This window comes from Larus michahellis, chromosome 1 (assembly GCF_964199755.1).
Source record: "Larus michahellis chromosome 1, bLarMic1.1, whole genome shotgun sequence".
In the NCBI taxonomy this organism is placed as follows: domain Eukaryota; kingdom Metazoa; phylum Chordata; class Aves; order Charadriiformes; family Laridae; genus Larus; species Larus michahellis.
The window spans coordinates 120466809-120482195 of NC_133896.1; the positions used below are offsets into that span (position 1 = coordinate 120466809).

At 43.5% G+C, this 15387-nt stretch overlaps 1 protein-coding gene across 2 annotated transcripts in view; it reads left to right on the forward strand.

The window, feature by feature from the left end:
* HUNK (hormonally up-regulated Neu-associated kinase) overlaps positions 1–15387 on the forward strand; it is a 58593-nt gene that overhangs the window by 30868 nt on the left and 12338 nt on the right. For both annotated transcript variants that reach the window (XM_074600742.1, XM_074600749.1), the window contains exons 4-6: positions 4364–4499; positions 6371–6498; positions 12021–12156. In XM_074600742.1, coding sequence (XP_074456843.1) covers positions 4364–4499; positions 6371–6498; positions 12021–12156 — 400 coding nt within the window. The remainder of the gene's footprint in view (positions 1–4363; positions 4500–6370; positions 6499–12020; positions 12157–15387) is intronic.

Here is a 15387-nt window from a genome sequence, read left to right on the forward strand (position 1 = left end):
TTTGATTACACAACAGTATGTGAACTTGACATTCAAACCCGGACCTAATCAGATGATACGTGTACAATTAAAACTCACATGCCAAAAAGTTACTTCGGAACTGTTCTGCACTTTCATTTGCTTCGGTTGCGCAGAAAGGTCTCCTCGCAGTGGGTGGTGTGGGAAGAATAGAGAAAAGAGACAGTTTGATCGTCCGTAGCCTCGCTAGTGTTGAAATAAATTGTCCTCAGGTCTGCAGCCTGATGTTTTAAGCAGAGCAGATTGTACGCAGTATGTATTTTAAAACAAAGCAATTAAATCCCACCATCCAACTGGGTATGTTATAGAAAAATAAAGGTTGTTTTATTAGTAATAATTTCGCTATAAGTAAAACCAGATTTAATATCAGAGTCAGCTCATGCCGTATCTTGCTAGCGACGCTGGTGATCTCTGGTTGCTCACCCTGAAGAAGCAGTGCCTCAGTTCTTCATGCTCCGTTGGCTGTGCTTGCAGGGAAAGCTGGAGCGGGGGCTGCCAAAACTGGCTTCAGGTTCCCTGGGCAACCTCTCTTTGCCAGTACTTCTTTTCCAGGTGGTAGCAGAAGTAGTGCTTGAGCTGCCACACAACTTTCCATTGCCACCAGGGTTTCCCAGGAGAAGGAAAATTTTCCAGCACCTGTCTGTGGCTGGTGGAAAAGACCAGATAATTTATAGACGAGATGACTTACTCCTCTGCCTCCTCCCTGCCTGTTCCCTCACTCAGCTCATTCAGCGCTTAGTACAATATTTTATGTAGTCTGTCTTTCTAGAAACGTGATGGATCAGTTGCATCGTCACCTAGTCCTGCCCAGGGAGGTTCTTCAGGAGTGAAAGCATGTTTTGAGGAATTTTGTGCTGCTTTTCATGCTTGGGAGAAGAGACTTTAAGCTACAAAACCAGCGCACATTAACTGCTTTGGGATGGGAGCTTGGTCTCCCTGTCTTGTGCAGCAGCAAACACGCTGGTACCTAAGAAAAATGTTGCTCCTGTAATAACTGTGAAATGAAGAAAACCCACCATAAAAGAAAAAGAAAAGGTGAAATGATGATTAAAAACGTACCAGGAAGTGACATTGAAAGTCACTGCTTGTTCATGCATTTCAATGAGAACTGAATCCCTTGAGTCCCTTTCTTCACCCAGCTGCTTAATAGCACCTTGCTTTTGTTACTCTTTTTAGCTGCGTGACAAGGTGGTTTATAATATGTTCTTAGATAATATTATTAGAAAATATCACTTTGCTTTGTTAAGTCTCAAATCTAAGAACATTAGGGTTGGAAACCCTGGAAATAATTCACTTCTCTGCATCTACCAGCCCATGGTGGTAGGTGTCTGACAAAGATGGTTTGAAAAGCCTCTCACAGGCCATGTAAAGTCCACGGCATCTTGCTCAAGGACCTATGGCATCAAAAGGACCTTGCCAACACGTAGCTCTGCTGATTTCTGTGGAGCTCTGCTGGTCAAACTTGTCCACAAGGTTGGTGCTAAGGCTTCTTGTTATTAAATAACTCTCCATATTCCAACTGTCACAGCTTCAGAGGTAGCCATATATCCATAGCTTAATGTTGATTTCCTGGAGGCGTTAAAGAGTAGTAGTGTAATGCGATACTTCGATAGTACGAACAGTGGGGGTGGTGGAGTTTCCGTGTCATAATATTTACTTTGGAAAACCAAGTGTGGCCTTTGATCTGAGTTCTGTAATTAGCTCGGCTTATTGAAAGGAAGCCCAAGACAGAGGCAGGAACGGCAGTGAAATTATCAATGCTGGTGGCAATACCGGTCTTATCAAGATCAGCAGTGCATCCTTAATAAAAATCACACCGCGATCACAATGTGCTGCCACAGTGTTAATAACAATATTGCCATTTCTTTTGCGATAAAATCCCTGTCCCCAATATGCGCGTGTTTGCACACATTCGGCATTTCAGCAGGCGTTAGAAAAAAAGAGTATACCAGCCTAGATTAAATGAATGAGCTGAAAAGTCAATCAGATGTTTATAGTTTAAGCCAATAAGATAATTAAAGCCTCCACTAGAGTATACCTCCATTGATAATGACAAAAGGATGCTGATTTACACCATCGCAGAATATAGCTCTTTTATACTTTGATTGTAAAGCATTATATTATAGTCAAGTAATTTTGAGGTGCTATGACACAGTAGGGTAAACACTATGAATAATACTGTGTGGAGATAATATTTCTAGGAGTTTTAGAAAGTGTTTTACAGTTGACATAACTCATCTTGGGCCATAGCTAATAAATACGTTAATTAAGTAAATGGATCCTCAGAAGTATTTGTGTAAGCCCCAGGGATAATAGATATCTAGCAGAGATGATTAAGCAGTGTCCAGAGACAGTTGTTTTCCATCAGAGGCAAGGAAATTGTCTTGATCCTCCCTTCAGTTTTGACAATGTTCTCCAGCAAAACCCCTTTGAGCCTCTTTGGATGTCAAATATGGTGATTCTTGTCTCTGTTGTGCTTGTTTCGCTCTCAGAGATGCAACCAGTCGAGTGGAAAGCACTGTGCAGTCATTTGGGCACTCCGGCTCACATAGTCATCTTTATAATTGCATTTTTTTGTAAGCATTATTATTTTTTTGTCTGGTTTTGTAAGGGAACAAGGCTTATGTGGGAGCCCTGTCAGGGAGCTTCTAATACCTTGAGGAACTCCTGTCTGATACCAGCCAAATTTAACGTGGACTAAAATCTAAAGGACAGACCATTACTTCAAGTCTTATGCAAATAAGTAGGCAGATTAAGGGAGAGAGACACAAATTAATGGCTCTGTGGAGAGCGAGTATTGCATGGGCTCAACAGTTGCCTGCTATATTTGGCCTGCAAGATGTGGTGCTCTTAGCCCATCCAGGCAGGTGGGTAACATACACAGAAATATGCAGTTTTATGAGACGCATGGATGCAAGACACAAGCCTATAGGAAGAGGATTCAGCGGTCTGCTTCTCCTGATCGCCTCGTTTATGTATAAAACCATTTTCATTTTAAACATGCATGCATTCCTGGAATATTTCAAGAAGACTGCGTCGAAAAACAAAAAAAAAAAGAAAGGAACAAAACAGATGTCAGTGTTCTTAATAGCAGTATTTTTGTTGTCGCAGCTGTCATCAATAACAAGTTATTAGTAAATGCGAACATCTTTGATTGTGACCTCCCTAGATCCGCTGCTCCTGGATGTGTTGCCCTGCAGCAAAGGCCGTTCTCCCAGCCTGTCAGCTTTGCCCATGTCATCCTCCTCCTTGCAAGCTCGTCTTGTGTCCTCCCTTTTGCCACATCAAGTTGTTTTGACTTCGCTTTCGAGACCCTCTGCAACCCCTCCTCACCTTCTCTTGTTGCCTCTCAGGCTCCAATTTCATCGTTGCTTTCTCCCAAGCCAAGCGTGGGCTACCACTAGACAGGGTGGGCTTGCACGTTGCCCCCAGCTGCTTCTGCCACTAGCGTGACTCTGTCTGCCTTTCTTTCCTTGCTTAGTGGCTTGATTTTTAAGATCCTTTCTTAAACCCAGCTCACCCTGCAGCCATACCAGCTCTGGAGCAGATAGGGGAGATTTTGGGAACACCCTTCCTGGCGCCAGCCTGGGCTTGGGTTGGCTGAGAGCACTTGGGAAACTGCAGCCTCCTTTGGTGCGGAGAGGCTGCCTCCCGTCTCCCATCAGCTCATGGTGCCAGCCTATGCCAGTCCCTTGTTATTATTGCCGGCAAAAGACTGTCAGATATGCCCAGGGGCCAGAAATAACAATAATTCAAGGCAGAAGTCGGGGCGGGGGGAGCAAAATCAACACGTTCCCCTTCTTGCTCCAGGATCTCCCTGTGTTACTTCAGAGCCGAAATGCTGAATCTGCAACCCTGTGCATTTGTCCGTTGCCGCAGCAATCCCAGAAAGCAGCCTCCCTGCCCGCCCGGCCTTACGTCTGATGGCTCATTTACACGATTTAGAGGAAAATGTTGACGAAGTCCCACTTAAACTTGGCCTCTACATAACATACTGCAGCAGTATGGGGTCCACGACAGCCCAAGGTGGCTCATAGTGCCTGGGACAAGCTCAGCTCCAGTTGTTGCCATGCAATTCCCAGTGAAATGTAGTCGCTTTGTGTATGAACCTGATAATCGTGCACATTCTAAGACTTCTTTTTGTTGCTTATGGAAATCTCTGGTTATTTAGCACCTCAGAGAAACAAATTGTATAAATTTTTTGCATGTGGATGATTTTTTTCTTCGGCAGTTCATTGCTTAGCTTTTGGGAAAAGTGCTTTTTTCCCCTTGTGTTCTAGCATGGTTTTACTGTATCTGTACTGTATCTGTCTCTTTCGTAACTCTGTCTCTCTGCCTTTCACAGACTTTGGATTGAGCAACTGTGCAGGCATCTTGGGTTATTCTGATCCATTCAGCACCCAGTGTGGGAGCCCAGCATATGCAGCCCCTGAACTTCTGGCAAGGAAAAAATACGGGCCCAAAATAGACGTTTGGTCCATGTGAGTTACTTCTCTAGTTGATAATTTTTATTACTGTTGTCATTACCCATTGCTCAAATGAGGAACATTATTCATGTATTTGGCTACTCCGAGCAAGAAAATCTGTTTAATTAGTATGGTTCTGTGAACTAAATTGCACAGATATCGTGTTTTGAAATAGCTCTTTATGTACCTGTGTATAGATCGCTAGAACATATCGCATGGAGAGATTGCAGTAAAGCACAACTGTTGATCAATGACGTTCAGACATAGTAGAAGACACGGCTCTGGCACAAGAGGACCAACAGCTTTTATAGTTTGCCCCAAAGGATCTTCAGGCATTCACGTGGGCTCCATGCACTATCCATAGTCAAGTACAACAAGAAATGTGAAATTGAGTCAGGTCATCACTTTGAAAGCCCCAATTTGAAAGCATGGTCGTTAAAGGGAAAACAAAAATGGCCAGAAAACTTGTGAACTTTTGTGAGCTTACTGGTGTTCAGGCAAAAGAACAGACAGAAGTTCCTGGTGCCAGAGGTAGAGGAAGCCAGAAAGGTGTTTTGGAGTCAGTGACTTTGTCTGCAGTACTTAAACTTTAGACTGTGCAACTCCCACTACCCTCCTCTTGACCATGGACATGGTGTCAGTTATCCTTGTCAGTCCTGGAGAGCAATTAGCTGTCAGCTGAGTTTTAGCTTTTTCTTTAGTATCAATAGATTTTCCCTCACCAAGTGGGGATGGTAACACTTGTACAAATTTCAGTGAAATAACAGAATTATGGTAAGTCCCAAGTTGAAGTATTTGGAATGATTGGAAAATGTATTGTAGTGTACTGCTGCTAAGAAAGATTGGCTGTGGTTTATACATGAGACTAGGACCTGGGTCAAATTAATCTCTCAGTTTGACCTGGTGGGTCCCCAGTTGCACCTCAAAGGCTCTTCAGAACTTCCCCTGCTGAAACCTAATTTGCAGCCTGTCCTCTGAGGAGACCCACAGCTAAATCATTGTACGGCTACTGAATTTCTCACTCCCGCAGTGGTCCATCCTCCACATTAAGGGTGAGAGTACCAGCCCTGAGGAACACAGGCAAACAGAGCACAGTCATTCTTGTAAACCATTTAAACTTCTCCAGTAATAATGTCCTGCTCTTTCTTTTAATCAAAGAAAGAAAATGACGGTTAACTCTTACCCTTCCTCATAGCTGAGCAAATGGTTGTTGTGATCATAGTTCGTGATAGCACAGCAGTTTAGTTTCTTTCTGTTCACAGTATGGTTATTCAGCAGACTGGAGAAACAAATTCCCAAAAGGGAGGAATTCCACTCAAATTAAATTTAAAGCCCTTTTAAGGAGAAAAAAGAACAAGAGAGCCCAACCCACTTTTCATTGCTGACTTTGCTGGCCATAAATAATCAGTTAAGCTTTCTGCTCTGAAAAATGTAGTCGTTCACACCTGATCTTTGGTCTGCACCAGAGGCCATGGAGGTCAGTGCAAACCTTTGAGCACTGCACCAAGAGCTGTGATGTCCCCATTGATGCGGGCAGTCATTCCACTCCCAGGGCAGGACCTGAACAAGGCCCCTGAAAGCAGCCTGTTTATGTAGCCTGAGGAGAGACTTCACTGTGGTGTGGCATTTAGCCGAGGAGTTGCCTAAGAGCTGGGCTCGGTTCTGTTGCTCCCAGCTTATGTCCCTACACATAGTGTGACCTTCCATGAGGAAACCTCTGGGAATTCTTGCCCAAATTGTTGTGTGCAACAGAAGAGAGAGCTTTTTTTCGGTCTTTTTTAATAGTTGTCAGACATTAAAGATGAAGTACAGTTACTAAAACCTAAGCCTACGTTTTTGCTTGTTTCTGATGATTTTGGTTTCTTTTTCTCTCTGTTTTCTTTTAGTGGAGTGAACATGTATGCAATGTTGACTGGAACATTACCTTTTACCGTGGAGCCATTCAGCTTGAGAGCTTTATACCAGAAAATGGTGGACAAAGAAATGAACCCTTTTCCCACACAGCTCTCTACAGGTAATCAAGGGGGTGTGCTGGGGCCTGTTTAGATCCAGTCGGTCAGAGCCATCGGATTCTGGATTGTGAGTCATGCTGCCAACATGGCATGCTAATTGTGAAAAATACTCTTTTTTTTTCCTTTTAGCCTCCAAAAGATCTGCGGGAGTTGCTGTAGTATAACTCCTTTTGCTTTGACTTCTCTATGTAAGCTGGAGAAGCGCCAAGTTTTGCTGAATATGAGAGGAACAAATCTGTGAAAAACTGTGAAATTGCTTTTGTAAAGTAGTTGGTCAGTTTTGCACATTCAGAAGATTTTAGCATAGGGTATGGATACATGAACACATTATTTTGGAGTAACAAATTCTTGGGCATTATCATGACTAGTGTTGAGTCATAAGCTACCTTGAATGACCTCACATTTATTATGGAATAATGACATGCACACAGAAAGTTATTTTTGGACAGTGGCCTGTGATAACCTTTGTGTGTTCACAAAATGCAAAATTGTTAATGTATTAGTATTAGAAATATTAATTCCTGCTTCAAAGCCATGTCACTAGGCAACAGAACAATTTTTCAGCTTATAGCAAGACCGTTGTCGGTATTTGGAACAAACTCTGTTTTGTAGTTGAGTTTTATTTTTCTATACTAAATTTGTTGTTTATGGAGAGCTTCTGTTCTCCTTATCCGGCAGCCTGTTTACAAGGGACATTCAATAAAATTAAAAGACTGCGAATAGAAAAAGGGTAACAGAGCATACATTTTCACTCAGTACACTACGGATGGCAACCGTTCGTTGTCTTGAGGGATAAGAGGAAAGCCCTTGGAAGTTGTGTCACAAGATGAATTCTCCCAAGTACAGATTTACCTGCACAGGGAAGAAGTAGGTAGTTAAGGGTTTTCTCATACAGGTTATCTGTGGATCAAGCAGAGTACGTTGTTCCTGGTTCACTCAACATATGAAGTACGCTTTTCCTGCCAGCAGTTCATATTGCTGGCATGTTGTAAAGTGGTAGGTTTACAAGTGAGCTGGGATGCTGCAAGTCTTGCTGTCTATTTGATGCAATTAGAGTGTTTGGTATTTCCATTCTGGAGACTTCCCATTAGGATTCAGTTGCACAAAACGGCTATTTTAATGTTCTAGCACACGCTCTAAAGGCCCACTGAGTAAATTAAAAGAAAGATTATACTGACTGCTTTGTGCTGTACTGATGTAGATGCCAAATCCTGCATCAATTGCAAAGTTACTCTTGAATTCAGGGAGTTGCATGTTCCAAGTTTGGCAAAATATTTCCCAAACTTACCTCCCAGAGTGAGGCTTTTACCAATAAAGAGCAGTTATATGATGGCTGCGTAGTGTCCTTGAACCAAAGGACTGTTTCCCCAATCATTGTTTTCTTTCAGTCATCTTTAAGTGGGAGCTTTCACTGTTTTTACTGGGACAATTCATGTATTAAAGGCTGAATGACCCACAAAAGGCCTGTAGAAGACCAGACCTTGGGTAGCAAAAAAGATAACATTACTTTTGACAGGTTTCATTTTACTGTTTCATTCATGCTAGCAATTTATAATGGAGATTAAATTTCCTCACAAATGCGTCTCTGTAGCATTTGTAGCTCACTGACACTATGGTCTCCAGTGAAAACAGTATTTTGTTTATCCTGTGAGAACTGTAGCAGGTTGAACTTTCAGAGATGATGGCAGATTAATGGAATAGATTTAAACGTGTTAACCTTTACTCGCTGTGAACAAAGGTACGCATCGGTTCTTGATCTAAGTCAGCGGTCTTGCGCATTCACTGACATGGCAAACTGTGATTTAAGATGACATTTGTTCTTGCCACAGTTAGACTTTGGGTCAGTAGGTAGAAACTCTGTTCCTCTGCTCTGCGAATTGTTGTGTTCATTAACTTCTTATGTTTAGGGATCTTTTTCTTTAACCATGTTTTCTTGTTCTGTAAATTCACACATAGAGTAGAGGAGGAGTCTCTTTTGCTTGTTCAATACGTTGTCTTTCAGTTACTGAACACACAGTCCCATCATAAAAGTAGCCAGTCATATCGCTAAGCAAGAGTATATTTTATTTGTATTAGTTAAAACGTTGGGTGACCCTGAGGACCCAAAGCAACTGTGTTGCAACAGGGAAAATTTGGAGTTAGTGTTTGATTTTCCCATGTAGGAAACCATTTTTCATTAAGCTTCTTAAACAACACAGCTATCTGATTATTGATTTTAGGTGAGCAGAGTTCAGTTGTTCAAGAAGTTGGTATTCACCTCGCACACATTCCTTTTTTATTCTCAATTTACCGTTTCTGTGTGTTCATGGTCCTTCTTCTGGAGCAGAGAAACGAAGTGGAGACAAGAGGAAAAGCCATCCTCTATCCATGCCTGTAGTTTGGAGGAAGGATTTTATTAGGTGGAGCTCACTCATGACTTGTGAAATAGCCTCATTGCATTTTCTCTGGACGGTTTTGTAAGCAACACTTTACACCTCATTTTAACCAGGCACAGCCTCACAGTGCGAGCAAGACACTAAGTTGGTTTGGTTGATGACAAGGAACATGAAGACAGCTGGGGTCTTGTAATCCCCACTGAAACCCGCTCTGTTTCTGGTCATTGCTGAGCTCAGTACATCCAGGGAAATTAAGAGAGAAATGTAGTTTCTTATGATGCTGGTCTCTCATTTGTCAAAAGAGCAAAGTTTGCCCCAGAATTACACCAAGGGAACAAAATTCCACTGAGTGCAGGTCACCGGCTAATCAGATTAATGCTGTCCTCGAGCTCATCGTAATGAGGCCTCATGTAATGAGGCCCTGGCAGGCTGGTTCACGGCGCCCTTTGTTGGCCAGCCCACTTGCTGCAGCAGGAAAAATGGCTTCAGGCACAATAGGTCCCAAAATCGACTGGTCAGTTCCACGTTTGCTTCCTGGAGGATTGATTTTGCTATCCCACAGCTGCAGGGCTAACTGAAAAAGGCTTCTCTCCTCCCCATACCATTTCACAGCTCACATCAGCCAAGGTGCTGTTACTCATCTCCTCCATGTCGCCCGGGTCTGGCTGGCCAGGGAGCTTCCCAGGGGAAGATCTTCTCTCCAGGATTAGTTTTACCCAGTCTGGATCTGTTGATCTCTGTGATGCTTCACAAGCTTCGTTTAATTAGTCTGCCTTTTGCCAAGGGGGAAAAATAAGTAAGGTTTTTACGGAGACATTAGCTGATTTGGGGGCTGAGGGTGGTGGTGATGGAGGGGGAGGGTGTTGGTTTGGGGAGGGGTTATTTATTTTGCTCTGAACCCGTGAGATGCATGTGGTGTCTAACACAGAGATGGGGAAATTACTGGAGAAAGAGGAGATGAAATGAAAGAACAAGGGCTTTATTGTTTGCCATAAGAGGGTTCTATGCCCAGGAGGCGTGACGGGGGGGACTCAGGGCACATGGGGAGCAGCCATAGCATCAGCTTCCAGGAGGTTTATGAACTTGGACGGACGCTTTTCCTGCTGCTTCCGCAATCTTGCTGTTGTAGGAAAATAACAAAAATGTTGGGAAAGATTTAAATAAAGTATCTCACATAAATCAGTGATTTGTGAAGAGAGAGCTTAGAAAAAACCCAGCTGATGCCTAGCCGAACCGGTAAATACATAATCATAACTCTCTCTCTTCCAAATATAAACTTTTTGATGGTAGGCCTGCACTGAAACAGATAGCCTCTCAGGGCCCTCTTCGGCTTTTGCTTGATTCTTGCAGGATGTTGAACACCAAAGTTACCCAAGCTGTAAGGAGTCAGCACCTATTGGGTCTAACCCTGATTTATTTGAGGAGAAACCCTCCTTCTCTTGTCCGCCACCCTGTCCTGGCATGTCAGCCCAGCCTTCCTGTCCCGTACCATGGGTGGGTGGTGGTGTGGGTGGGCTCGGGGAGATAAAGATGCTCAGGGGGTTGGCCAGGCAAACGCGAAGGAGGGCAGCAGTCTCATAGAGGAGAACCTGTGAAGAGCAGCGGTGCTGTGCCTAGGTTAACATTTATGCCCTTTTCAGATGAGGACGTCCTGGCCTCTACTGGCAGGCGTATTACTCTCCTTAAATTACGTGTGGGAACAGGGATTCAGGAGGGTTTTGCTGTATTGTTGGTGAAGAAGAGGCATTGTGGCTGCTCTGCTTCCGAATAGGGGACAGCGTGGTGCCCAGTGAGCGTGCCAGGGCAGTGAGACCAAATACCTGTAAAGCCAAACGGGAGGACCGGGCTCATAATTTCGTCGTTTTCTAGCACTGAGGTGTTAGCACATCCGGTTTGTAACACAAGCCTTTAAGGGGTTTGGTTTGCCTGCACTGAGCTGAAGTAGCTGTTTTGGCCAGGCTGTACTGCAGCTTGCCCAGAAGACACATCCCAGAGGACACCGTCTCGTGCCACCATGGTGCTGTGCTGCTGCTGCCTGGGGCGCCTGCAGTAGTAAGGAAACGAGTAGACCCGACACGCTCCCGAGAATGTAGGAGGGGAACCGCAGCTCTCCTGTGGGAGAAGGTGGAAAAAAGCCCCCAAGGTCCTGTCCATCTGATCTGGAGAAGACTGAGCCACGGACATCACTTCTGCCTCCTGCTTGCCCTTGACTTCATTCGGGACTCATTTGGGATCGCCTCACTTGACTGTATCTCCTCTACAAAATCATTCCCATCTTGGTTTTCCCAGAATTAGGTTTCTTTATCTTTCACACAGGGAATTGTAGAGGACATAGTTAACTCTTTACTATCTTGTAGCTGATAAACTGAATCTAGCCTTGATGATCGGAGGCATAAAGACCAGACCTAGTTAAAACACAGCTTATTTTCAGCTCAGGCACGTCTTCTGAGTCTTTAAGCAAACCACTTGATTTCATTGCTCCTAACCATATAAGAAGCACATGACTTAAAAATATCAGAAAAGTACTTTTGAGGGTTTTTGCAAGAAACTCCCGAGGGATAGTTGAATGTCACTGAAAGTTGAAGGTTCAGTATCTGAAAACGGAACGAAGCCCATTAATTTTACTGTACTCTTTTAATTTGCCTAAAACCTCCTGCAACTGATTGTAGGTTGGATGGAAGCCAAGGAGAGAATTTGTCCTTATAATGTCAAAGGGAGCCCAGTTCTCCATGTCTTCCCTCCCAGCTCTGCATCCCTCCCTTCCACTCACCCCCAGCCCATCTCCTTCTACTTTAAACAGAGATTGAGTGATTTGCCTCTGACCTGACTCCAGCCTCTTGTTCTCATACAAAAATTAAGTTTTGGCTAACCTGCTCAGAAACTTCAAACAAGCTCTGAAACAAAAGGCACTTTTTCTCCTCTCCTTTATGACTCTATAAATCATTGTGATTATAAATCATTGCTTATTTTACTTACTAATCGCTTATCAGTTTTTCCTTTTTCTCAAGGACATTAGAGCATACCGTGAGGAAAATGTTCCTTTTTAGTAGACTCTTGGTCAGGCTGCACACCTGTAGTAACTCAACTACCATGTTAAGTCATAAAGCAGATTAAATAGCTCTTGGATTTTTTTCTTGATTTCTTCACAGCGGCCATAAACTTTCTACGATCTCTACTAGAGCCAGATCCTGCAAAGAGACCAAACATCCAGCAGGCACTTGCAAATCGATGGCTTAATGAGAATTACCCTGGAAGAGCACCACCTAATGTCACATACCCAAACAGGTACTGTGCAAAAGAGTGGAGAAAGCCTGCCAGTGTGTATATACATTATATATGTCAAAACGTGGTGTTTCAGTTCCATTTGTGACAGCATCCCAGTGCATTTTCTGGGTTTGCTTTTGTGACTGCATCCTGAAAGTTTTTGGGATTGGCTGTTGAATATGTGTTGCTTGAAATGGTCAAAAACAATGCCTTAAATTGGAAGCTGGCATACAATGCATTATTGCAGGGTGGCCTGGGGGGCAGATCATATGATTAATTGGCTCCAGACCTTGGAATCGGTACGTGTGACAAGTAGTTGTGATCTTTTCCTTGTTTGTCAGCAAAAGCCAAGCTACTTTTCCAGTAGAGGCTATTACTACTTGTGATATATACGTGAGGTTTTGTGGATTACGCAAACATGCAGACGGTGGTGAGAAAGGTCAGAGTTAAGTGATCTTGCTTGTTGTTGATCTTGAATACCTGTGCAATACTGAATGCATGACTAAATGCAAACAGATAACAAATCTCATGGCCCATCAAACATCCATCTAGAAAAAAAGAGAAAGAAAGATAGATACTTGTGGTCCACTTTGCTTAGAAATAATCTTGCTTGACTTTGTACATATAGAGTTCTACAGTATAGAGTATACATGAGCCAGTCAGCCTGGGTGCTCATTATAGTCAATGGAGAGAAATAAGGGCGCTATTTTCAGAATGATTCATCTGACTTTTTGATTCTCTAATAGGATGACTTTGTGCCCAGGAGATCCCAGTTCCTCTCCAGTGACCGTAAATGGAGCCTCAGGCAGCTAACTTGGAAATATATGTCTATATTTGATCACATAAAACCTCCCTCCTGTATCAAAGCCCTCCAGCTGTGTCTCATACACAGTCTGGTACCTGCAGAGGATTCACTGTAGGAGTTACTAGCTTGCAGGCCAAGATCCTAAGTAAGACTGAGGCAAAGACAACAACTTAAAGTCTAATTTTGGTGCTTAAAATTTGATAGTGAGTTTATGTCCTGACGTGCCAAAAAGGGGAGTCCCGGAGAGTCCTAACTTCCCCCCTACAGTTTATTCAGTTGCCAGATACCAGATGTAGCATATGCCTAGGGATGTGGTGACCTACTTTCATCTGAAAGTTTGAATCACTGTCCTCCACCTAAAAATGATTTGTTCACCAGCCAGGCCATCTCTTTGTGTCGGTGCCCTGAAGGATTTGGTTCCACAGGCATGCTCACGCCATGCATACCCCCAGTCTTCAGCATTCAGCCCAGGTCACAGCTTTGGAGGAAAGAGTGCCTCCTACCCTCTTGCCCCTCTGCTCCACCGCTAGCCAGGTGAACAGGGTGTGTTTCAGAGCTGTGGGTCCAAGCCCTCTGGGGGTGAGGGGCAGCTGCAGCATCCTTCTCTTACTGCTAACGCAGGTGATAAGTGCTGCCACTGCTTGAGCCTCCTGAGTCGGGGCACAAGAAATCAGTTTGAGCCCTGAACCTTGGGACAGCCTTTAGGAGTTCTTGGAGACCTTTCCTTTTGACGTTGCTGTTGTCTGGCTTATGGGTCGCAGCCCACACGGTCCTGGCACCTGCCTAAGTCACCTCCCTTTTCCCTCTGCGTTGACAGGGAATGGAGGTGGCCTCATTTAGCAGCAAGCATTTCCCTTCCAGAGGTAGTGTCTGTCTTAACTTTCAAGTACTGCGTCGTGGAGAATCACTGTGACTATGCCGTTGACCTGAGGAGAATAACAGGTCTTCCACTCTCAAATTATGGTTGGATAGATGTTGAGCAGCTTGGATGCCTGGAGGCATCACTAGAACCATCCACTGAAACATGGAGGGCAAATGTGAGGCTAGCTGCCTGTAATCCTCAGACCTATGTGGGCAGGATATAAAGTTGCCCCTGCGAACAATTGTTTTGCAAAGAATAAGAATGAGAACAGCCAGACCAATTAGCTCAACATTACTGCCCCAAATTTAAGGGCATTTGAGTTAATTTGCGTAGTATGCTGTCCAACAAAAGGAAGTCTGAGTTTCCATGGTGCATTGGACTGTACTGAAGTATGGCACATATGAACATTGTATGGTAAAGAAAGGGAAAACAAATGTAAACTGAATGACTCATTAAGCTAATGAAATCACTGTCATAATGAGTCTAATCAATCTACTAAACATGGCATCTGTTAAGTGAATGTAAGTGTAACTGAGAGCTGTATGGATAATTTAATTCTCTTGCTCTGCGCCTCTTATCTGTAGCAAAGAGGAAAAAAGACAGAAATGGGGTTTGAATGTGCTTTCACAGTTCTTTTGCATCTGTAGGTACATTTTCATGCCTCTATGACTTCTTAGCTTGCAGTTGCCAGGCTTTAGACAGGTTGTGGTGGAAGTGTCCCTTCTGGAGCCTGCTCACTGGTGCAGTTAGGTAGGTGACTTAGAGAAGAGGCCAGGCTCTATTAGACAGAATAGCTGTGCAATGCTCTTTATTTATGGAGTGCCCATTAATCATTCCCTCCCAAAGGCAAGCGAATCAAATGGAAGAACAGAAGAAAATGCAGTGCCGAACTATAGAGAGGGCATATGTTTGCTCATGCGTATATGTGTATATGGTGAGGACAATAATCCTTTCCTAGTATAAAGGCTTTTCAAGGGAACATCAATGTGGAATGCTATGCTCTGCTATTGAAAAAAATAAAAACCAGTTTCTTTTTTCCTCATTGCACTGCTTTTCTCATCATTTGGTCTGAAAACAAGAGAAAAGTAGATACTCTTCTATCCGTACCCAGGTTTTATGTGAAGCTGTAAAGGATAAAAACCATACAGATTCTTTCTTTCGCTTTATTTTTTGGATAGTATTTCTTTAATTAGTTGATGCCCTAAGCTTGACCTACTTGGAATTTGTCATACTGGAGCCTTATAGGGAAAATGCTTTCTAAAGTTTGTAATATTTAAAGACATGGTTAAACTCTTTTTGAGCTGCCTCCGAAAGTGACACTAGACTCGGCTTCGACAGTTTCTCCAAGTTGTCATTAGCGTGCAGATTGGGTAAGACGTGGCAAAATAGTTCTGAAAAATCCACTACAGAGTTTGCAAGGAATCACTTCCTTTCTTAGTTGTGCTTTTTATAACACAAGCAAGAAGCTGTGTTATGTTCTTGCAGTGCTGTTCCACCATTTTGGGGGTGACACCCGTTGTTCCCAAGACAAGAACTTGGTAGGAAAGGGGAGAGCATGGAGACAAGGCGGAAGAATGTCAGAAAC